This window comes from Fusarium oxysporum, chromosome 7 (assembly GCF_000149955.1).
Source record: "Fusarium oxysporum f. sp. lycopersici 4287 chromosome 7, whole genome shotgun sequence".
NCBI classification, from domain to species: Eukaryota; Fungi; Ascomycota; class Sordariomycetes; order Hypocreales; family Nectriaceae; genus Fusarium; species Fusarium oxysporum.
Window position 1 is genome coordinate 3,416,282 of NC_030992.1, and position 23,263 is coordinate 3,439,544.

The 23,263-nt window shown below is 48.5% G+C and overlaps 8 protein-coding genes across 9 annotated transcripts in view; 4 read left to right on the forward strand and 4 right to left on the reverse strand.

The window, feature by feature from the left end:
- Window positions 1-296: 296 nt before the first annotated feature.
- FOXG_20311 (uncharacterized protein) lies at window positions 297-4,862 on the forward strand. Its single transcript, XM_018400580.1, has 8 exons — window positions 297-750; window positions 820-1,298; window positions 1,358-1,546; window positions 1,594-1,732; window positions 1,785-2,236; window positions 2,294-2,849; window positions 2,906-3,000; window positions 3,052-4,862. The coding sequence occupies exons 1-8, from the start codon at window positions 580-582 to the stop codon at window positions 3,467-3,469; spliced, it is 2,499 nt and encodes an 832-aa protein (XP_018248192.1). The 5' UTR covers window positions 297-579; the 3' UTR covers window positions 3,470-4,862.
- An 855-nt stretch (window positions 4,863-5,717) lies between these two features.
- FOXG_10494 (uncharacterized protein) lies at window positions 5,718-9,197 on the forward strand. Its single transcript, XM_018389850.1, has 3 exons — window positions 5,718-6,271; window positions 6,321-6,585; window positions 6,635-9,197. The coding sequence occupies exons 1-3, from the start codon at window positions 6,158-6,160 to the stop codon at window positions 8,572-8,574; spliced, it is 2,319 nt and encodes a 772-aa protein (XP_018248193.1). The 5' UTR covers window positions 5,718-6,157; the 3' UTR covers window positions 8,575-9,197.
- Window positions 9,198-10,410: 1,213 nt separating this feature from the next.
- On the forward strand, window positions 10,411-13,720 carry FOXG_10495 (uncharacterized protein). 2 transcript variants are annotated; one of them, XM_018389852.1, is made up of 3 exons: window positions 10,411-11,632; window positions 11,720-13,054; window positions 13,108-13,585. In XM_018389852.1, exons 2-3 carry the CDS (start codon window positions 11,801-11,803, stop codon window positions 13,384-13,386), a joined length of 1,533 nt encoding a protein of 510 aa, XP_018248195.1. In that variant the 5' UTR covers window positions 10,411-11,632; window positions 11,720-11,800; the 3' UTR covers window positions 13,387-13,585. The 2 variants fall into 2 exon arrangements, with proteins under 2 accessions (XP_018248195.1, XP_018248194.1); XM_018389851.1 differs by having other exon boundaries at window positions 10,411-13,054; window positions 13,108-13,720.
- FOXG_10496 (uncharacterized protein) lies at window positions 13,087-14,211 on the reverse strand (the record flags this gene model as incomplete). Its single annotated transcript, XM_018389853.1, has 2 exons — window positions 13,087-14,003; window positions 14,063-14,211. 2 exons carry the CDS (start codon window positions 14,209-14,211, stop codon window positions 13,673-13,675), a joined length of 480 nt encoding a protein of 159 aa, XP_018248196.1. The 3' UTR covers window positions 13,087-13,672.
- A 971-nt stretch (window positions 14,212-15,182) lies between these two features.
- On the reverse strand, window positions 15,183-16,448 carry FOXG_10497 (uncharacterized protein). Its single transcript, XM_018389854.1, has 2 exons — window positions 16,017-16,448; window positions 15,183-15,966 (listed from the first exon to the last, which is right to left on the reverse strand). The coding sequence occupies exons 1-2, from the start codon at window positions 16,320-16,322 to the stop codon at window positions 15,298-15,300; spliced, it is 975 nt and encodes a 324-aa protein (XP_018248197.1). The 5' UTR covers window positions 16,323-16,448; the 3' UTR covers window positions 15,183-15,297.
- Window positions 16,449-16,835: 387 nt separating this feature from the next.
- Window positions 16,836-17,917, reverse strand: FOXG_10498 (uncharacterized protein; the record flags this gene model as incomplete). Its single annotated transcript, XM_018389855.1, has 2 exons — window positions 16,836-17,502; window positions 17,562-17,917. 2 exons carry the CDS (start codon window positions 17,915-17,917, stop codon window positions 16,836-16,838), a joined length of 1,023 nt encoding a protein of 340 aa, XP_018248198.1.
- A 1,366-nt stretch (window positions 17,918-19,283) lies between these two features.
- Window positions 19,284-21,623, reverse strand: FOXG_10499 (uncharacterized protein). Its single transcript, XM_018389856.1, has 2 exons — window positions 21,046-21,623; window positions 19,284-20,995 (listed from the first exon to the last, which is right to left on the reverse strand). The coding sequence occupies exons 1-2, from the start codon at window positions 21,406-21,408 to the stop codon at window positions 19,487-19,489; spliced, it is 1,872 nt and encodes a 623-aa protein (XP_018248199.1). The 5' UTR covers window positions 21,409-21,623; the 3' UTR covers window positions 19,284-19,486.
- Window positions 21,624-22,606: 983 nt separating this feature from the next.
- The window catches only part of FOXG_10500 (uncharacterized protein), a gene marked incomplete at both ends in the record, with an annotated part of 1,044 nt that continues 387 nt past the window's right edge, over window positions 22,607-23,263 (forward strand). The window contains one exon of the mRNA XM_018389857.1: window positions 22,607-23,263. Coding sequence (XP_018248200.1) covers window positions 22,607-23,263 — 657 coding nt within the window.

A 23,263-nucleotide genomic window follows, 5' to 3' on the forward strand; every position in this document is an offset into this window, starting at 1 on the left:
TGAGAGGCTCAAAGTGTCACAGCGTTAAATCACTATCACAGCTGCTGCGGGGAAAGTTGCAACGGTTCAATGGCGCAAGGCGGAGTTTGAGTTTCTGCTCAATATTCTCCGTGAGACAATAAGTTGATGGTGGTTGGCATCATACCAAGAGACGATGGTGTAGATCTGACGAGAGTGGGGGTCAACTATAGGAATCATGAGGAGGTCCTAACTCGAGAGAATTGAGCGGGCGCTTTTACGTATTTAATTACAAGGGAAGTGGCAGCAGCCAAGGATTTCCGACATCCGAAGTCCCCGTTCACAGGCGTGGGATGCTCTCACTCAGCTCAGCGAACCAAGGCCCATCGCCATCCTCGAGGCCAATGTCGTGATATGGCTGACAGCAGTTACAAGGGGTACTTAACCCACATAGCGCAAGCTTGACCGCAAACTAGGCTCTAACAGGACGCCTAAATCAATCTCCCCGAAGATTTACTGTGGCGTCAATCCACCTGCTGTCGCTGTAGAGCACCTGCTAGCCCAGCCCAGCCTCTGATAGCAAAGGGCCCTCGCACGCCATCGGCTGCTCGCCAGCTCGCCATGAGCAGGGCAGGGGAACTACCTGCAGAAGGGAAATCTACAGCGACGACCATGGAAGATCTCAACTTGGTTCTTGGACACAAGACCTCACGGAGTCTTGCTGATAGTGAGAGTCTTGCCAGCGCCAACCGAAGCAGCAGCATGGGCTGTCGAGTCTGTCGCGCGAGAAAGGTAAGTGACGTATTTTTTTTTTCAGTGTCTGATAAGAGAGTCATTCAACTCACATGCGATAAACCGCAGGTCAAATGCGACGGTCGGCCCAACGGCTGTCGCAATTGTGAACGTCTCCAACTCGAGTGTGTTGACGATGACGGCTCAAAGTCTGGCAGTCGGCGTGGATCAGTTCCTGTGTCCCTGAGGAAGATCAGGACTTATCGATCATGTACCAGTTGTCGCGTATCAAAGACTAAATGCGACGGCGACCGCCCGAGATGTTCACGATGTAGCGCCCGTAATCTCGAATGTCAATATGACGGAGGCTCGGCTCCTCGCTGGGCGCGCAACCTCAGCAAGGCACCAACTTCGGGCTCGACTGAAGAAGATTTAGAGTCCTCCTTGGATGCTTCCTCCATCGCTGGGGAGAGCCTGAGGTCACACAGTCTCATCCAGTCGCGGGAGAACGATGTCGCAACGTCTCATCGGTCAAGCACCAGAGATACCAGCAGCATTAATCCGCCCATAGACTTTTCCGATGATACCGAGTTGTCTATTCATTCATGGTGAGTCGATGCTTCATTCCCGAAGATCCGGGTCAATCCAGCTTACTTATCCCTCCTAGGCTTATATCACCAGATCTCCCATCTGGGAACAACATCCGTACCGTAGTCGACCATTATTTTGCCAACATTCATCCTCTTCGATGCTTTGCTTTTGTACATAGACCATCATTTGCTCGTCTGTTAGATAAGGGCTTCGAGTCTGATGACGAAAAGGCACTACTACACATTATTTGCGCGCAAGGAGCCAAGTATGTCCCTCAATCTGAACTATGTGAACATGGCACTAATTATCCAGATTCTATGCTCTATCCATCAATTTGGAGGACCAAGATGCGAAAGCGAGCCTAATCCGAGCTGCGGGTAACAGCTGGGCACAAAAGGCTGAAATGCTGGTTCTCACCAACTTTGGCAAGATTTCAGTCCAAAGGCTCATGGTAATTCTCAACCTAATGCTCGGGCTTACAAATGGCTAACATGTTTATTAAGACATGCATATTACTTTACGACTTTCATTTTAGACTAGGCGAATACACCCAAGCCCTGATGCTGAGTGGTCTCGCAGTCCGAATGGCTCACGCACTACAGCTCAACGTCGAGTTCTCACCCGACATCCTCTGCGCAGAGGCCAACGAGTCCTCTCCACCAGCCGTTGAGAAGGAGAGTCGTCGTAGACTCATGTGGGCCTGCTACATCCTAGATGCCTGGACGGGTAGTGGCGTTGATCAATTAACACTACTGCGTGAAGCCGATATTAAAATCCAGTTGCCATGTAACGAACGTAACTTCAGACTTCGGATCCCTTGTGTAACAGAGACGCTCGGCGTAGGACACGTTCTGCAATTCCTCCCTCCTGCGATTGTTCCACGAAGGCCGGCTTCCAACATGGGTATCATGGCTTACTACATCCGAATTGTCACCCTATGGAAACGGGTAGTCAGGTTCGTTTGAAACCCGGAATGCTTCTTGGACGGGCACCGACATCTAACTGAATACAGATACGTAAAGCATCTGAATACGAGCCCACCTCCATGGCTTCCTGAGTCCGACTTTGCAGCTCTTGATGCGGATTTGCGATCGTGGGGACGACATCTTCCCGAGTTCATCTCATACTCCACTGATACCATTTACGCACGCCTCGAATCCGATCAGCTCGGATCACTTGTCTTACTCCATTGCACATACCACCATAATCTTCTAGATCTTTACAGGATATCTATGCCTGACCTTTTCAAGCTGATCAAGCCTTTCTACTTCCCACCAAATCAGCAAGAGTTCCTGCAATCTTTGCAAGCCGATTGCTTTTATCATGCGAAGCAGATCTCAACTATCTTGGCCGAGGCGGTGCAACATGGTGCACGATATCTTGCTGATAGTCTCCTCCCCTGCTTTGCCTATGATAGTAGCCGTGTGATGTTGTACTACATTGCAAGGCTGCTTGACTTGAGTAGACCTGATGCAGAGACGATTGTTGTGGATGCCATCAATGCTGTGGAAAGCAACAGCAAGATCCTACGGACAATGGCGGCTCTGTTTCCACTCGCCGATTCTCTGGTATGTGGAATTTGAAGTGTAATATTTGTCGTGGGTTTTGCTAACTATGGTACTAGGCAACGACGACTGAAAGATGGCTAGCTAAGATTCGCAAGACTTTTGCCCAGGATGAGCATATGAGCGACCGTCCTCTACATGGTGACGAGGAAAGGTACGCAACCAAAACACTCAAATCAGTTCAATACTAACAAGTACTTTCTAGGTCACCGATTTTGACTGGAAGCCCCGTCACCAGCAGTCCTGACGAGGCCATGGGAGCTCTTGGCCTCGCACGACTTGCGCAAGGCCAAAGCAGTGATATGAAACCGATAGACCGCGATGCTTGGAATAAGGTGGAAAGCGGTAGTCCAACTGCGAGCAAAAGGGGAGCTGGATCAGTCTCAGGGGCGAGCAGTCAGCCCGAAATAACGCCCGCACGATCCAAACTACAGCACGAGCAGCCAGTATCTCAACGGACACCCCCAGGAGCTACGACTTCACACATGGACCACCAGGCAGTAGATCTCAGCGATTTGCAGAACTACCTATCGTGGGATATGTATGGAATTATGGAGATGAATGACAATGGCTTGAAGGCTGGCATAGAAGACAACGGCATGCCATCCTGGAGTGCGATATGATCACAGAGCATCTAAGCCAAGGACGCTGTGATAGCACCAAGAGAACCAGATTCCGACGGCCATTTTAATGATCCGGATGTCGTTTTTATCGATTTACGATGGAAGAAAGATCGCGACACGAGGGACTCCGGGCCATCGATTTCGGAACATCGCCCAATGATTACAGTGACACAAAGTGTAATGAGTATCACGCAATGCAGCGACAACGAAATGAGCTCGACGATATGGCAATGGAACGTCACGTATTGTCTTTGGTCTCAACATCCACTTCAGGAATTTCAAATGCGAAGGGCGTCTTGAAAAAGGCCGCTGACTCTTAAGAGCATTTTTCGGGCCACCAATGGCCACCACGGTATGCTATTTGCTGCATTGATGACTATGGGATCTCCAGCAACTGATTGGAGCTTCTTGGACATGTCTGTTTGCCTTTTCTACAACGTATATGGGGGTTTTCTTGTTTGTGTTTGTGCTGCCTGTTCATTGTCATATGGAAAACTTGACATCGGAGCATTGGAGCATTGGGCACAGGATGGGTGCTTTAATAGATTTTCGATACCCGGTAGATATCAAGGTTGTTCTCAGGTCTTGCCAAAGATCGACAAACAAATGTGGACAGGATCCAGTGAAGGCATCGCGTCTTTCCCTGGGCGAGCTGAACTTCCCATTTACGGTACAAATTCGGAGCGAGCGACAGTGAAATGCAGGGATTAAATCGATCGACCACGATCTGGACACACTCCGCTCAAGATGTGGACTCGTGAGAATGACGCAGAAGCACTTTAGCAACTGATAGACTAGCCTGTTTCACCAGATGGTGCGAAAAGCTAACTTAGCGAACAGCTACCGTGGGTAATGGCAAGAGTTTTTATGAAGGGAGGAATAGGCGACTCAATGATACGGACGGTTTGATTACAAGAGACAGCCTCGAGCGTTGGCTTCGAGCACGCACCAGCTAATACGTCAAGAGCTGGGAGGAGTGGGAAGACAATGGCAGATGTCATGGGGAGCTTGGGCCTCACGATAAATGATAAACAACCTAATCAATTAAACCTCGGAGATCGATTACGGTAGGGTTCATGGGGCCTCGGCGATGTGTGTGATGTGCTGCAGAGGATGGGACTTGAGGGGTAGCTATGGCAATGCCAGGGAACCCGCTGTTATGCTTCTTTGTTTACATGCGGAGTGAGTGGTAGTGGTGAGAAATAACGTTAGAAAGGATTCGAGGTACATAAGCCTGTTACAAACATCGACTATGGCTGCAGCTGCAGGTGCTCTTCGCCAATCGTAGGCTGAATTTTGAAACGATTGTTTACGAAAACCATGATTTCTTAGAAGACCAATCCATGGCGAAATGGATGGTAACAGGTAACCCGGGTAGCTGCTTTATGTGAAGATTGACTTTTTTTTTGTTTTTCTTACCCCGTTACGACCATGGCAAGAAAACTCTGCTTGCGGCTCAACTTTCTTACTTTTCTTGTGACACGAACATCCATGGCCGTCTCGTCTTGTTTTTTCTGCTGCTTGCGGAGTCTTGATTCGCTTATCCTGTGAACTAGATATCGCTTCTGCACATGCATGTCAACTCAACTGAACTACTGTATGCAAGGAGTTGGAGTAAGACGCCGAACACACTTGCGTAAGGATGATATACGGACCACTGCGGGTTCGTGCTTGTCTTGCTAAGGCCTTATGTTTGTGTGATATTGGACCCATGGGGTAAAAACAAGGAACTTACAGTACCTGGATACAAGGAAGGGAGCTTTATTACTCCTCAAGGCCTAGTAGGTGATAAAGTGCCGCTAGACCGCTGGTTGAGATGTTTAAGCGAGAATAAGTTTGCACGTAAGACTTTGATCATTCGATCTCAAGGCGGAGCAGTGGAAACCGTCCTCAATTAAATCCCATCTTTTTCCTGGTTCTCGCATCGTGGACGGGCCAAAAGCTGCCCGTCCCTGGAAATCAGAGGGGCCAAGGGTGCTAGATGGGATTCCCACTTCAGGCCAATCACGGGCACTGACAGCTGGAGCTCAGTAGCAACAGGTGATCAGCCCGCGCTTCTACCAAGCTTTCAGTGGCCTCACAGCCCTGGAACATCCCTGCCAAAAGCGAGCTTCAGCGGGGTAAGCTTGCTTGAAACACTGGGGCGCCCCGAAATAGCCCGCCAATTACACATTCCCTGTACCGGAAGGGAGGTTGCTGTAGCAACTCGCCGCTTCCCATCGTTTACCATATTGCGCCAGATGCCGCCGTGAATACTTTCATGTTATGTCGCTAGATCCTCTGTCTATCTGACTTGACCTTGGACTTTCTCTTGTCTCAGCCGCTTTCAAGTCTCTCTTTTTTTTTTCTCCAACTCGTAAATCCTTCATCACGAATCCGCTTTTGCGGTGCATGGCATTTGCACTCAATTTTCGCAAACCTCCAACTTCGCTTTGCGCATAGGATGCTATTCCCGCCTCGACGACTTCACTGCTCGATGACCACACGTGAGAGAAAGTAAACACCAACTGGACACACACGATTGCACACAACCCAATAAAACCGAGACTACGAATCACGCTGCACGCATTTTAAATATTCGTTACATACGTTTATTCGCAAGCACCTTTGTTCACCCCATTGCTTGTATATAGCATCGATACCGATCACGTTATCCCCTTAACGGCGAAAGTCGCGATACCAAGCAAAATGGTGGACACAAGTTACCTCGCGCAGCAGGTTAATAATAGTATTGCCCAGCTGCACGGTCTCTTTGATGAGATCGGTGTCCCTGATCATGAGCGCGAAGCTCGAGAATCTGAGGTATGTTTACTTGGTCGCAAAGTATATCGCAGCTCACTAACTTGAGCAGTTGTTCTCAGCATTGTCTGAAGCACTCAATAGCCAAGTGCGACTAGTCAATTCAGAAAAGAAGGAGATGGTCGACGAGGCAAAGAAGATCATTACCATGATTCACCAAATGGAGGCATCGTTGGACGATTCAAAACGTCGCCGCGACTACGAAGACGACGACGACTTGACCATCACATATCCTCTGACACAATGCCTCCAACAACTGAAGGAGAAGCATATACAAATCAGTCGCCTCCATAAGGAGCGCTTCGAGCAAGTTAAGAGTGCGTTCGCAGCTACAACCTTTGTCTTTCACTCACTAACATCACCTAGAACTCGTCGTGGCCCTTGAATCCTATTCCTCTCACCTGGAGCCCACATTTGTCCAAATCCCCTTACCGCCCACAGGGCCTAATCAGTCCATCCCTCCCAACTTTGACCTTTCTTCCACCTACGTTGACAAGCTTGACAATGAGTTCACACGAGTTTATGAGGAGTATTCTCGTCGCATCGCTACTGTTCAAGCCCTTGCCGACCAGACCATTGGCCTGTGGGCTGAGCTTGGCATTCCCCAAGCGCAACAAGATGGCGCCATCGTCAAGTACTATCGCGATGCTCCTGAGCAACTTGGTCTGCATGAGGAAGACATCAACCGACTCCGCTCTAAGCGCGACAGACTCTCAGATGAGAAGAAGAACCGCGAGAAGAAGCTCAAGGAGCTCAGATCTTCCGTCGAAGCTTTATGGATCAAGCTTGGTGTTGATGAGAGCGAGACCAAGCCATTCCTTAACGCGAACCGTGGCTGCGGTGTGCGACAGATCAATGAGTTTGAGGACGAGCTCGCGCGATTGAATGAGCTCAAGCGTCAAAACCTCCACCTTTTCGTCGAAGATTCCCGCATCAAGCTTCAAGAACTCTGGGATGCGCTATACTTTTGCGAGGATGAGATGCTTGAATTCACCCCTGCCTTTTCCGATGTCTACAGTGACGCTCTTCTGGAGGCCCATGAGCGTGAAATTGCCCGCCTGGAAGCTCTCAAGGAACAGCGGGCACCCACATTGGCACTCATCGATAGACACAAGAGTTTGATCCAGGAGCGCGATGATCTCGCTGCCTCCAGTCAGGACGCATCGCGGCTCATGGCACGCGGTCAGAAGGGTGAGAAGCGAGATCCTGGCAAACTGCTCCGCGAGGAAAAGATGCGAAAGCGTATCGCCAAAGAACTCCCTAAGATCACTGCCGATCTACGCAAGATACTTTCCAAATGGGAAGACGAATATGGACGACCTTTCCTCGTGTATGGTGAGAGTTACTTGGATGAGATTGAGGCTTCTGATGGACCAAAGAAGGGCGCACTGCCGCCCCGTTCTAAGACACCAGCTGGTCCACCTCCCTCAACCATCAAACCACCCAAGTCTGTACCAAACCGAGCTGCCACCAAGTCTGCTCCTCCTCGATCCATGACCAAAACCCCTACAGCTGGCATGCCTCCCAAGCGACCTGGACACCAAGCTACGGGCTCCATTTCTAGTATACCTGGAAGCCCCGCAAGAAGTCCATCGCGAATTCCTGCTCGAGTTCCGCTATCAAACATGAAGCACGGGAACAACTCTCCCGAACGGCCTCGTGCTGAGTCGCGAGCTGATACCTTCCGACCTGGTCCCCCTTTGATGCGGGCACCTCCTCCGAAGATGCGTGACTTGATGGCTCGGGGCGATCTTGAAGCTCCTATGAATCCCTATAAGTCCATGGGCCTCAATTCCAGCATTGTTCGCCATGTTGAGCCTGAGGATGTATATGATGATCGCCCTCGAACAGCACGATCCAACTCCAACAATTCTCAGTATAGCAGCCATCCCAGCAACAATTCCCAGTTCAGCAGTCACCCAAGCAACAACTCTCAATACTATAGCGAAGAGAGCTTCCATGACCCATATTCCACCATCCGCTCACAAGGCTATCGTCCGATGGCCCCGCCAAGACAGATCTCTGGCAACTCAATGGCATCAACCAACATCTCTGGATCTGAAAACTGGGAGACATACGACGATAATAGCGAACCTGAGCTTGATGTTTCAGATGCCTACTACGCCAAGTTAAGGGCGACTCGCAATAAGCGGTTCTCACCTGAGCCAGGCCGACCCACGAGTAGCCAATCCAAGCGCATACGCGGCATACCCCCTACAGCATCATATAATGGGCCAGTGATGATTGACCAAGATGGTAACCGCATCATTTCAGGCAGTGAATGGACAGACGAGGATGCCTACTGAGCACTCCCCTGATTAGCCTTCACTCAACGTTTACCCATGAATGATGTCAAACGACCGTACCATTCTGAACGATGATGGATTCACGCAAGCTTTTCATGATGATGCAGGCATCTCGCGACGATCTTGAGTGAGCAAGCGAACAACAGAACGCCGCAGAACCACGGCCTGTCTAGTTGCAACGTTGATGCACGACTGAATGCCTCTACGATAACGCCAGACAGGCGTCTTGTCACAGTTCCACCTCCTTTGGACATCTTTTGCCAACGAGCTCTTCTTTTTTTTTTTTTTTCCATTTTCACTATTCTCCATAGTCACTTCTGACTGGCTAAGTTACATCTCGCCGGGCCCGACGCCAGGATTTTTTGTATTCTTCTTTTTTCTCTTTCTTCTAGCTTGAGCGGGATATTGTACACAGGCTCCCCGCCTACAGAGTGAGGGCCTTCCAAGTGAGTACTTGCTGGCCCTAGGATAATGTGAGATGTGCATAAGGGGGTCGAGGGCGCTGGAAAACTGGATTAGGTAGGGATGGCAGGCGTCCAGGATCATTGGCGTTTAATGTATATCCTGAGTAGGTCGAGCTGCTCGACTATATTCTCAACAATGCTATTTGTCTTGGTTTTGAACGATTGTCCTTGCAAATGTGAAGTCATAATATCTGTAATTTCTGTTAAACTATAGGGCTCCGGCAAAAACGTTGTCAGGAAGCTCTCCCGTAACATTGAAGACTAGCGTGATTCCAGACTGCCCGATATTTGTGTTAGATTGAAGCGATTGGCCTACAGAAGCCTGATCGCTACTGCGTAAACGTTTCCAATGCCGCTTCCAAACGCAAGTGTCAATAGTTCTCCAAGCCCGTTCCCTTAGGGGCTCGCTGAAGTCGTTTGCTACAGGGTAAGGAGTTACGACTGCCTACCCTGCGTCTGGCATGCACACTCAAATTCCTAAACCGAGGCTTCAGAATATACCTGCTGATAGAATCTTTTAAACGAGACTGACATCTAAGAAGACATAAAAATCAAGATCGTATTTTTGCGCCCCCTAGTTGGCATTAGGGATAGGTTCCAGCGCGCGGACGTGAAGCGTTGTCGCAACAAACCTCGAAGTAGTACGGTCTTATTGTCCTTGTACGCTATAGCCTACCTTAATTTATTATAAGTAAGTCGTTAACTTAATCAAGAGATGCACATTCCTTCTTGGCCATAAAATTGACCTTGATCAGCATGTTCAACATCCCCGACCACATGCAACGTTGGCGATGATATAGCCTCCATCCAGCATCAGATACGGGATCTATATTTGACAAGCGGTGGACGAAAGGCCCGGATAAGGCAAGTGATATATGATCGGTTTGCTACAAGAGTTGCATCTGGAGATGTAACATGGATCTATTTGTTTCAGATTCCGCTGCAAGGTTGAATTCTTCAGCTCTCCATGCCATGGCACAGCTCAACTCACCGTTTATCTACGGTGGATGAACTATTCCAACAAAGGAAGAGCTCGTTTGGTTTGGATGCCACAACTGCGTTTTAGCGCCAGGGGTAAATTTCCGAACTACTAATACTTTTCACAGCATCTTGATTGGACATATCCTTTTTACTGCGTCTTGTTAGTTTGGGTGATGAGTTTGTTAGTAGTGGTGAGTGAAGCCTGAATTTTGTGAAGCGTAATTGTTTAACGACAGTATTGTTTAGATTCAGAATAACCTTTGTCTTACTATTAATTAATAGAGTAAATAGTCTTGTCAATTAAGCATAATAAAATATAAGCCATGTGCTGTTGAGTCATGTGATGGTGGCTGACCTAACAATTTCAAGACAGTTCATCGTCCTCCTACATCAACAAGTCAACTTTCAATCACCCATATTGCTTTTCAATCAATCGAGACTCGCTACCACTTTCTCGAATATTTCGAAACTGCCAAGAGATAGAGAAGTTCTCCCGTTCGGTCCAGGCAGATTCTCGGCTGATCGCGCCGCTTCATCGGATTTGTTCGTATCCACCTGAACAAGGATAATTTCCATCATGTTCGTTCGATCCACCGCAATTCGAGACTTGGCGCCAGGCGCTTGCCTTTGCCTAGCAGGCAATACTTGTCTCGGTTAACCTTGGATGTCCAATGGGAACAATGTGATTCTCAGCTGAAAGCTTCTCCAGCTTGATCTTGTGGTTGTGCTGTGCTCACTCGGGTAACCACCAAAAGGAGGCAGAGCTTGTTTGTTTGTTGGTGATCGACATGCATGTGGATACAAACAGGCGTATCATCTTACACGCAGCTGCATGTACCCCTGGAACTACTGCAAGCTACGAATCGTACATTCACGAGCCAAACGTTGGATTCAACGGTGAGAGAACAATAACTTGAGACTTTGGTGTAAAGCTCTCGTCACAATGGTCAACGTTCTCTGCATCTGACAGATGAACGTGGCATTACACTATCAAGCCCATCTGGTGACATACAATCTCGGGCTTATCCGTCCTAAACCCGCTACCAAGAGATTTGGCCCATCCGGTTTCCGATAGTCTCGCAAAAACGCAAGTGGTTCAGCCGACGTGAAACTTTAGACCGTTGTTTAATGGGACGAGGCGTCATGCATCAACGCCTCAACGCTCTCCACGCAACCGAGGATCCACATGCGACAGTGGCATCGATACTACTGAAGCTGGAAAGATCTTTTCTCTAATTAGAAACAGAGAAAAGAAACAGGTCAGCTACTCACCGGGAAGAGATTACAACGTCGAGTGGTGTGTGAGCAATTACTACGCACTGACGGTCATATCTACAGGGGACCCCATATTGAGGAGTTCTAGACACATGCCGTCCCGTTGATGAACTGCAGGGTTTATTTAAGCGTCTTTTGTTGGGTTTGTTTCTTGATCGAGCCCTTCATAGTCACAGAGCTAGAAAGAAAGCTCTATGGAGAGACCAGGGGCCTGGAATTGTCGTGCCGAGAGTTCTCGGCGTCTGGTCAAAACGACTTGATAGAGGCATTGGAGACTGCAGAGGCCTCTGGCATATATATACATGAGCTCCTCTCCTGTCTGCTGAGTTCTGTAAGAGGTGAGCCACCATCACTCTACGTTCTTTTCTCCCGTCATTCTTTTCATTATACACTCGTTCTTAATCTGCTTCTAATACACTCGCTAGAAGCACTATTCACTCTTTTATACAAACTTGATTCACTCAATAATATTTCTCACTACTATCAAACTATCTTTCATCGCAGCTATGAAGTTTACCGTCCTTATTGCAGCTGCTCTGGCTGCTGCGCCTATCCCAGAGGCTGCTGCTCACCCTGGCATGGGAGAGACCATCAAGGAGATCGAACGAATTGCTGCTCGTAGCTGGGGCAGTGGATGGGGTGGAAACAAGTGGCCAGGACAAGGCAACGGCGGCGGTTCAAGCTCGTGGCCTGGTCAGAATAATGGAGGAAGCTCTAGCTCTTGGCCTGGACAAAGCAATGGCAATGGAGATGGTTCCAGTTCTTGGCCTGGACAGACCAACAGTGGCGGTTCAAGCTCCTGGCCCGGCCAGAGCAGCGGAGGTAGTGGCAGTGGCAGTGGCAATGGTAACGGCAATGGCTGGTCCGGAGACAGCTTTGATGCCCACTCCCTCATTGGCGACCTTGTCACCATCAGTGACAAGTCACTCACTTCAGTCGGCAGAGACATCAAGAAGATCCTTCAAGGCAACGGCAACCCCACCAGCCGCGAGCGCTATTTTGGCTGCCCTTCCATGAACTCTCAACGTTGCAAGCGTGATACCTGCTGTGTTTGGCAGTACATCTCCAACGAACTCGAGGACAAGTTCAGGGGTGAGGCAGGCCGTTGCACGCGATGGGCTCGATATGCTGTACGCATTGGCTTCCACGATGCCGGTACCTGGTCTCTCAAGACCGCTTCCCAAGGCGGTGGTGCTGATGGCTCCATCATTCTCTCCAACGAGCTCACCCGTGGCGAGAACATGGGTCTTCAGCAGATTGGCGAGTACTACCAGACCATCTACAACAAGTACCACACTCAGTATGGTTTCACTCAGGTCACCATGGCTGATCTGATCCAAATGGGCTCCAACATTGCTGCCGTTACCTGCCCTCTCGGTCCCCGTGTTCGCTCTTTCGTTGGACGCAAGGATAGCACGAAAGCCAACCTCGGCGGTCTTCTGCCTCGCGTTGACTCTGATGCTCTCACTCTGATTAACCTCTTCAAGGACAAGACAATTGGCCCCGATGACCTTGTTGCCCTTATCGGCGCGCACACAACCTCTCAGCAGCATCACACCAACATTGATCGTGATGGTGACCCTCAGGACAGCACTCCTGGTGTCTGGGATATTCTCTTCTACCAGCAAACCATTGATCAGAATGCCCCCAAGCGTGTCTACAAGTTCCCTAGTGATGTGGCTCTCGCCAACCATCCACTCACTCAGCCTGCTTTTGAGGCCTTTGCCAGCGGCAGCACTGGTCAGGCCGCTTGGAACGTGGTAAGTTTCGCCAGCCCCAAACATATTAAGAACGTTTTATTAACCAGATCTAGGACTATGCCCGTGCCTATGTCCGTCTCAGTCTTCTAGGTGTTAACAACATCAACGACCTTACCGAGTGCACAAAGGTCCTCCCTCAACCCGTCGAGTCCTACCGCCACAAGGACAAGGGCCGATTCAACAAGTGGCTCCAGACCGATGATAACTCGTGGACCTCCAAGAGTGTCTCCAAGGATGTCGACGATGGTTACGAGATCTCTGTCCCTGAGAACAAGATTCCCTCCAGGCGTGGTCCTTGGAAGACATGGACCAGCACATTCAAGTGGTGGTAAACGTGGCTCGACAGCACATCTTCTAATAATGGCCACTCGGCGACAGTATGTTGTTACGCATAAATAGTGAGTCGAAGACTGGCGTTTTGGGTTCATGAGACAGCGCAAGGGAGACAGGACTTCATCATAGCAGCTAATGCCATTCGCGTGGCCCTTTTAATTTTTAATTCTTTGACTTCGGGCTTTCTGGCCAGCCGAGCTCTTTTGCTAATAATCTCCGTGAAGAATGAGACGTTTAAACCTTTGTAAGCTTGCTGATCGGGAAGATTGAGGGCATTGTCCTCACTTACCAAACAGTCCATTCATGAGTCTGCCCAAAGTAGAGAAGTCTTCCTGACTTTTGCACCAACTCTTGGTAATAGCTGACCTTGTCAACTACTATGTTCTCCCGGTTTCGCAGATATATGGTGCCCCCAGGACCTGGAAACCATTTAGGTGAAACTCTCAAGCTGGATCGGCCCCCAACTGGCGAAAACTGTACATCTTGGATGGTGTGGACTTCCGCCGACCCGCTGAGGGATATTTCCCACCCTGTGAGATCCACCACTGCGTCTTTTGTTATGTTGCAAATGGTGAGATGACACACTGGTTCGCCGTGGGGATAAAAGGCCTCGTAACTGTAATCTGGATAGAGCAGGGCGGTGATACCGACAGGTGGGTATTTGGTATCAGTGACTCTTCGGACTCTTGCACCTGTTCCTGTAACTGGGTTTTCTTCGCAATATTCGGCTTGGCTGCCGAGATTTGGACCGATCGACCGACCGTCTGTATCCGTTTGAGAGCCTTGTTCATGGAAGGCGATGAATAAGGCCTCCTAGTGACCATCTGAGAATTCGAGTAGAACTCCCCCGTCTTGCCCAATAGCGTTTTTCTTTTTAAACTGCCCGACACTACCTTGATTCATGTGAATCTGGTTTATCTTTTTGAGGCCTCGACGGAATTTCCCGAATATGTAGGCCGTTGCCCCCTTCTCAATCGCGTTTTCGAAGAAGGGCTCCAGATAATCGGTGATATTTTCAGGTGAACAACTTTCCTCTCCACTCGGAATATATTCGATGCATCCTCGAAGATAATCGAGCCTGGCTGGGCGGTGACCCGGTGTCACGAGCAGTGTCACGGGCGATGCCATCTCGGTCCAGCCTTGTGGAACGTCTTGACTGATTTGACTCACAACAAGAGAGAAACCTTGCTGAAGCCAATATACAAGCCGAACAATTTCCTAACTGAATGTGCGGTAATTGATGCAAGCGCGGTATTCTTGGGGCTGGTTGTTGTTATCGACATCGAAATCGAAATGCAGGTAGAAGTGATTTGAGAGGAGGTCGTCCTTGTTTACACTTGTGGCCTTGAGCTTGCCATTTCAAACTCCATAATTATTTAACGGCATTTTGCCTGCTTTCTGTGTAAGGCTGAAGATGTAAGATGTAATATGTAAGAAGAATAATGGTGTTGATGGATTGCAAGGACAAACGAAGGCCATTAAGGAAAGCCTTCGGGTGCAGATCACGCCTGCCAAAAGAAGTAAAAGAAAAAGTCTGAGTACGTACTTACCTTACCTAAGGTACCTTAGGTCTGTCTTTAATAACTGATACCTCTTTCCATCAGTTTGATACCTGGGATCTGAATCAAATAGGTAGGCGCTTTCAAGTCTCTACCGATAAGATAAGTTACTCTGAGTTATCCGACCTTTGAAATATGGCAATAGAAGTAAGGTAGAACGTCATTCAAGAGAGCACCCACTCTATAGGTAAGTACTAAAGGTACCTAAGGTATCCAGGCTTTAAACATGATGATCTTGAATGTCAAAGAAGTATAGCCAATTTGATAGGAAGATAACAACGCATCGTCGCTACATTATGTCTTTGATCTAACGGTATATCATGTATCTACTCCATCTGTTTTCGACATCCATCACATGGAGAATCTTCTCAATGAGCTCACGCCCTCAGGATCCGCTGACACATAGTCATTCATGTCCAGCTCTGGACCGTCTACCTCTCCGTCCTTCTCGCCCCTGACAAGTATCGCGATACTTGTCCCTTCACGTGTCCGACAAACACCACTTCCCACGGCAGCCTGAATCGCTCGAATCGCGTACGAATGAACCGTCAACGATATAAAGTCGTCGTCTTTCGTCGTCTCATTGAAGATATCCTCCAAAGCCCTCTGTTTCCTTACAATATGCTCCTCGTCAGTCTCTGGCTCAACTCTGTTGGTAAACTGGTCCTCCTCCTCAAACCCATCTTCGATCTTATAGCCGGGGTAGTTTTCGGCTATCCAGGTGCGATCCCTCCTGTAGTCGCAGGTGTGGCGAGTGATGCGCTCTCTGAGGAGTTCTTTGACGATAGGTTGCTGAGGCGGTGATTGTGAGGCCATGAGTGGCGAGAAGACGATGTCAGTTGTTTGAAGACACCTCGCTAGAGGACTTGTGTAAAAGATTCTGGGCTGTGTTGCGCCTTGCTTTTCGATAAGATCGGTCCAGAAGGAGTTGAGATCTTGAGCTTGCTTTTCACCGACTTCGGTGAGAAAGGCGTCAAACCAGGTTTCTTTACCATCCCCATTTTGGAATGACACTCTTGTCTGCTCATGTTAGTAAATGAATTAATATTGACTTAAATGATAATACACACATTCCACGCTTCGGAGCCTACTTGGGCGTGCATCTTATTGTGTACCCCAAGGCCATGTCGTGTGAGGTACAAGACTTTGTATGAGACATTGTCGGAGCTATTCTCATTGAGCCATCTCACATATGCCGCGAGACGAGCCCAGTCCCTTTGATCTGGGGCATCTGGATCATCCGAAGGATATTTTTGATCTGGGATGAGGCCTAGGTTTGGTTGCGTCGTGACTTTTTCTCCAGGATATTCATGGGCAATGTCAGCGAGTTCAACAAAGATGCCAGGTTGGGCCTTGAAGGTCCATTTAGAGGACATGATTTGATATGAATGTGACGTCCGATGTAAGGGGGCCCGCTAAATTGATGTACGCGAGTTATAGTAGTTGCATGTATTGATTGAGTTGGGTTAAGCTTGAAGGTGGTCGGTTTGGTTTGGTTTAGGCATGAGGTCGCATGCTAGCGAGCGCAAATGCACCCAAATAATACAGTTTGGTCAGGCCATGACGTAGTTGGCATAGAAATGGGGCATCAAAATCAACATCACCAAAAATATCCAACGTCAAATCCACTCTTATCATGATGGAAAAAATTGAAACAAATTATTATGGAGTATCTATGATATAACCGTCTCTATTCGTTTCCTATTGTTTCGTAACAAGTATCGAGACTGTAGTTGCACTCAGCACTGATAGTGGATCTGTTTGCATAACGCATTCTCGTGACGTCGAGATAATGAAGAGGATATTTGCAGATTAAGATATAAGGACTGGATCGTCTCAGCATACGGTAGGCACATAACTCAAGCCTCTACAACGCTAAATCCAAACGCTCAAGCAAGCTCTACAGGCTTCTTTTCCCCACGTCCACTATCCGGAAGCTCTTGAGGGATGCTCCCTACGGCCTCACCGCCCGCTTCATGAATAGCAGGCTGTTGATGCCCAGCAGGATAGCCTCCAGCTTGTTGATATCCATACTGACCATTTGGGCTTCCATTGTAACCCGTGGACGGTGAATTTGGATCGTAGTAGTAGCCACCCTGTTGCTGTTGCTGGTTCCACCCCGGTTTATCACCTCCAGGTGCTTGTTGGTATTTTGATGAACTTGAAGCTTTGCTCTTCTTCTTTCGGCAGAGGAAGAAAAACACTGCTACGCCGATGATAGCAAGTGCTGCTACGCCTCCGACCGTTCCTCCAGCGATTGCGCCTACGGGAGTTCCTGAGCTGCCACTATCTTTGTTTGTCTCAGTAGCGGCAGATTGAGATGTCGCTGTTCCTGTCGCTTCGACATTGACACTTCCTTCAGTTTTTGCTTCGGTCATTTGCGACAGCAGAGAGCTGTGGTCTCGCTCATTAATGGTGCCGAATTCTCGTGATGTTTGGCCCTTGTAGGTGAGCTCGGCGCTTTGGGCTGTGGAGATATCGAGGTCGTTGCACCAATAATCGAATGTGCTTCCCTCCCATGATACAGTATTACAGTAAGGAGATGCTGAGTCTGTGCTATGGAATTATTAAGTATGGCCGATGATATGAGATGAGATGAGAAGGGAGTGAGTTACCATTTCAGGGTGTAGTTGTCAACCTCGCAGCCACCATCGCATTTACTCGACACAAAGTACTCCTCCGAGTTTACACATGTTGCATGATATTGACAAGATGTTTCTCCACAGCATAAAACACCGCCGTTTGTGAATGATTGGGCTGGCACGGGCGGGAAGAAGTAGCACCAATCGTTAAGTGGACACGCTCTGCTGGCTCCAAGTCGTTCTGAGATGTATCCGCAAGTATTATCTGGGGCGATTGTGATGGTGGTCTCTTCGGTTGTTGTCTGACTACTAGTTACTGCTCGTCGTTTGAGTGTTCTTGTAGCTGGAGGAGCCGTAGGCCTGGGAATAAGATCGTCGAGAATGCCCATGATGATGTCGTACAGAGTATACTGAGTTTATATATTGTTTCCCAGTAAGTTGATTTGTTCGAAGTGATGAGGAAGGACTGGGTATCTGGTAGCCTTTGTCGATCCCAATAGTAACGAGCGGTGGTTGTGAGAGGTAGGACTTGAGCGTATGTGATGATGTCAACCCCCACAGAGCAGCAGTACTCAAAAGAAAAGATCGGAGCAAAAAGAGTCAGAATCAAGAGAAAACTCCTTCAGAGAACTCAGGAGTCAATAGGTATATAAAACTTCAACTTCGCCTTGACACACGAAGCGATGCAACACTCAGCCCAGCAAAACTCCACATTCAGCCCCGAATTCCACCTCAGATCCATTCAGCCAAGACCTTCGTTTAATCCTTCAAACCCAGGCAGGAACCTGCGAAATCCTCGAAATCATATCTTGACTTTTCGGATTTTCGTGTAAACGGCCTGACTTGTCTCCATGTTGTTCAAGGGTCGGTTCCCATCAAACTTACCGGTTCTGGTCTGATCCTGCGCAGGTGGAGGATCAACCTTGTAGATTTCTGCTTGGCATATCCGCTCGTCAGTCTAATTTATTACGGACCTGACGTGGGAGGAATATGCTAACAAAGCGGCAGGTTTCATTTGCTGGTTAGGGATTGCATTGAGCAGTTTGTAGAGTGAGAGTTTGCTTGCAAACGATGCACTGGAGAAAACCACGGTTATCCTGGATCTATCCTTTTGTACCTTGACGATGGATGCTCAAGGTTCAAGGTTGACTTGTAACAGTGAAAAGTCAATCAGGAACAAAAGACTATTTTATTAGAATTGGGCTTAGATCGGATCATAGAACATACACAGATCGGCGCCAACAATTCTAATGTCGCGTGTTGGTGTTTGGAAGCTTGACTTACACCACTCGTTGACCTATGACATATCTGAAGCGAATGACTCGCGATATGGCGCACTAATGAATCAGGATTGATCTTCTATAAGAATCTACTGATCAATGTAGTCTTCTGCATCATATCTTGTGTAGATAGCTTTCACATATACTGTTACTAGATAGACCCCAGATCAACTCCGCCTGAAGGAAGAGACACTTGGACAACGTTATCGATATACTTATTTTTAAGTTACCGTATTTATATAAAGGCCTTGTTGACTCACAGATATCCGGCCACGTCGTCATCTATAAAAGGCATGCCAGCTCTCTGAAATCATCCCCTTAAACCACGTCTCGGCATGATCCCATTTGTGACTATTGGCAAAGTACTCCTATTACTTATGGTCAAAACATCTGACACACGGCTATGCGAGATGTGGTCCACGCTATTGGCATAGCCAGAGACTGAAATCTATAATTCAGCTTTTGTGTCGCCGCTTCCCACTTCTTGGAGTTAACCAAGGCCAATGGCTCCTTAGCCTCTGCGAATATTATAATACTAAGGGAGACACAGATCGGACATTCCATGTTCAAAGAAGCTAGAAAGCTGAGGTTTCATCAAGTGCACAACTCTATTTGAGATGTCTTAAGCTAGGGATAACAGAAAAACCATAACAGTTTGGTCTACAGCTGACTCTCGGTTTAGTGCTCGCAGAAATTCCACTCAAGACTCTTGAGGTCACTGTTAAGGGTATCCTGCAGATTAGTCCTTTCCGCCATGAGTTCCTCTCGGATTTTCTTAGCATCCTCTAGATCAATAGGGAAATCCAAGTTATCCACCACCATCCGCGTCAGCTCAGGGGGTAAGTTATTGAAACGATCATTCTTGAGCAAGCCCTCGGCCCACCAATCGCGCTGCTGGGGAGGAACATTGGCAGTTGAGATAATAGGAACTAGAGGGTCGACCAAAAACAGTGCTAGGATTTTGCGGTGGCCGGGGCGAGACTTATCAACCAGTTCAAAGGGGCTGACGTGGTGCTGATACACGTTGGGGAAGAAGAGCATTCTATCCTGGCGTGTGAGGACACTGCCGATGTTTTGGAGTAAGTCTGCACCGGGATCAATAGCAAAGACTCGTTCGATGCTGTCGAAGTCGCCCTGCTCGTAATTCAGCTCCACAGTTTGGTCTTCTCTGTTGGCAGCTGTGCGAAAATCAAGGCGAGAATCAGTGATGTTATCGCAGTCGTAATAGTAGAGTGCAGTCGCGCATATGTGCTCATTCAATTGGCCTTCGACATGCCATGAACCACCATCGTAAGTTGGCTTCTCGGGGGTGAGGTGGATGTTGGCAAGCTTGACAATGACTTGCACACGAGACGCGTTGCCAAAAAAGCCAGAGGTCTTTACGTCGCTAGGGTTGATCTTGACCAGCTCTTCCAATTCAGTCTTAGGGTCCGGAAGTTCTGGAACATGGGTCTCCCTGAACCATTCCTCGTCGCGTTTATTGCGATCAGATTCCTCGTAATCTTCTTCGTAGTCCTCATCTTCTCTACGAGGCGCCTCATCGTCATCCAGTGGCCGATTCTGGGCTGAGCACCAGTCATCCCCGCAAATTTCTGGAACTTTGCAATCTGGTCGAACATTTTTGGTGAAGACACGTTGGACTTCGAAATCGTCATGCCATCGATAGATGACATCCCAAGCCGGGAGAGATTTCTCGATGAATTTCTCAATAACGGGGTAGAGCTCGGCATGTTTGACCGGGTGCACATTGTTGATGTAGCTGTCGATGCGAGGATGCACGCCAGTCAGGTCAACGTCGCAAGGGAGCCACTGGAAGCGTTTAGAAAAGGCACTGGAAGGCCACATGGTGTCATCACTGTTGTCCACAGGGACAACGACGCCTTTCCCGCAATGCGACAACGCTTCTTCGAGATTGATGCGCTTGTCGGGGAGGATGAGAGATCGCCCGTAGACAAGCGGCCACAGGGAAGGGTGGACGATGTCAAGGACCTTGCCATCACTGCCAGGATGCCAGTCCTTGTGCTCCTCGGGGACATTTTCCAAAGGGGAAACGGCAGCTACGAGAGCATCTCGGAGGTCTTTAGGGACCAAGTTGTCTGATTTAATGGCGGTAGAAGCGTAGTCCATGACAGGAATGAGGCCAGTCTTTTGGTAGATATCTGCCTTTTTGCGCAATTCCTTGATACACTATCGTGGTTTAGCGAGACATTTGTATTTGGCTTAGAGATGTCACTCACAGCATCGGCCATGGCATGAGTGAAATCACCGTATACTCGATACTCTCCCCATGGCATCTCCATAGCCTCCTTCTTCCACTTGGCAGTAATCTCATCATCATTGACTTTGATCCACCACTCGGGCTTGTTCGTGAGGTCCTCGATGACTTTGATCATGCAGACTTCTCGAATTGTCAAAGTGCTGGCTCTCCAGTCTCCCTCTCCTTCTCCCTCTTCCATACCAAGGACAACTGGAAAATGGGCACCAGCGTAGCTGATAGGGAGGCCGAAGCCAGGAAGCTTGATTTCTTGAGGTGTTGGCATTTTTCTGCTTGTGGAGCGTGCGATGGATGTCGTTATAGTCCTGGTGAAAGACCTAAACATGGCCTTATATACACTGAGACAGATTGTTGAAGTGAGGTTGAATATTGACCCTTGCCAAGCCAATAAGGCACCAGCCTCCGCTAACCTCGTTCAGCTCAGCTTTGGCTGAATAAAGACTTCAGCTGAAAAGCTCAGGCCCACGTGGGCTCTGAAGCGATACCGAGTTCAGGTAAAGAGAAGCATTTGATTCTCGTGAACTCAAGGCAGCAACGCGATGAAGGAAGAAAGAGTGTACGCGAATGTCCACATTCTGTTACACGGGTTGGACACGAGGTCACGTTACCCGTAGACCGCCGATTGCCCTGAACAAGGCATCTTCAGGCGACAAGGTGGTCAGTTCTTAAAGCCTGAGAAGTTTTGGAGCCTGAAAACATAATTATATTGGAAGCTGTTATCATTTTGATGCAAGCACGCAGTGTTGTCCGTAGTTTGCGTCGGCTCATGACCCGTAGCTCTCGTTTTCTCAAGATTGCATGTGTTCTACTCGGAAACAGACCCGACAAATCTCACACGTCAAGACAAAGACAAATAGTACCTAGTCTATATTGTTCCAGTTGAGTAACTCTCAACAAAGAAATATGCCGTAATGCCTCATTTTGGTCACAAAGGAAGGCTTCAGGAGAAAATTGCCTAATCTGGACATTCCACATATCCGGGAGCTTCCGTTGGAGTCCAACGATGAGCCATATTCAAGGCTCAACAGTACATATGCTCAAATATTCGATACAGACTGTAAGATACATGATCGAAATATATCGAATACAACAGCTAAGTTTATTACAATGTATATAATCGAACGAGTTCTATCCTTTGCTCGATCATCCTTGTCTACCGAGTAAATATCTCGGGCCCACGCACGAATCACATTCACCCAACTCCACTACCGAGGCACGGGTCCTTTGAGGATTACGGAGTTTTCACCTGCGGCCTCGGTCAACACAGCGAAAAGCGCCCACTAGAGGATAAAGGTACATGGTAGATGTACTGATTGATAAAAATTCATGTCCCCACGTCGTCCCTGAGACCGCTAATAACCTAGGTAAGGCCAGACCATACTTGGTTCTTTGTTACATACATACGTTGACCTCCATTTGCCAAGTTTTTTGTCTTCTTTTATTTTTACTACATTTTTATTCTATTTTCTTTTACTACTCTCGATGCTCACCGTGAGCTTCTCCCTCCCAAATCATCCGCCGCCATGACAGAAACAGAAATAGCTGTAGTTGAGTCCCCCGCCGAGGCCATCGTCATTCCCTCAGCGGAGCCCGTCGTCGCCGATGCACCTCCGGCCGAGCCCATCGAAAAGAGCCTCAACTCCAACTCCAACTCCAACATCAACACCACAAGCAACAATAAAAACAAAAATGTCGCACAAAACTCTAGTCCTCTCGCGCGACTCCTCAAGTCGCCGTCTGCCATAGATGACTTCGTCGAACATCTCAACCGCGTCATTCAGACGCGAAGAGGCACAGATACTGTCCTCCTCTTCACAACTTATGCCGCTCGCTTGATCGGTGCTATTCTCAACATTCTGGGTCGCACTACGCTTCGTCACTCCGCTCGCAAGGTCGTCGAGATGGCTTTCAAGCTCCCGCCCTCGACCTCCGTCGTCCTTTCTACCGCGACTGCGCCGCCACTTGCGACTCTAGCCCTCAATCTGTCCAAGTACATCCAGGGCTTCACCAACATGTTGGGTGAGTGGCGCACTATGAACCGTATGTGGGGTATAATCGGCACATATCTAGAGGCCAAGGATCTGATCCTTCGTCTACGTGGTCAAAAACTCGACGGGAATGGCGAAAAGGTGCCTGCTCCCAACCGAGTCAACACTGCTTTCATGACTGTGCAGATCATT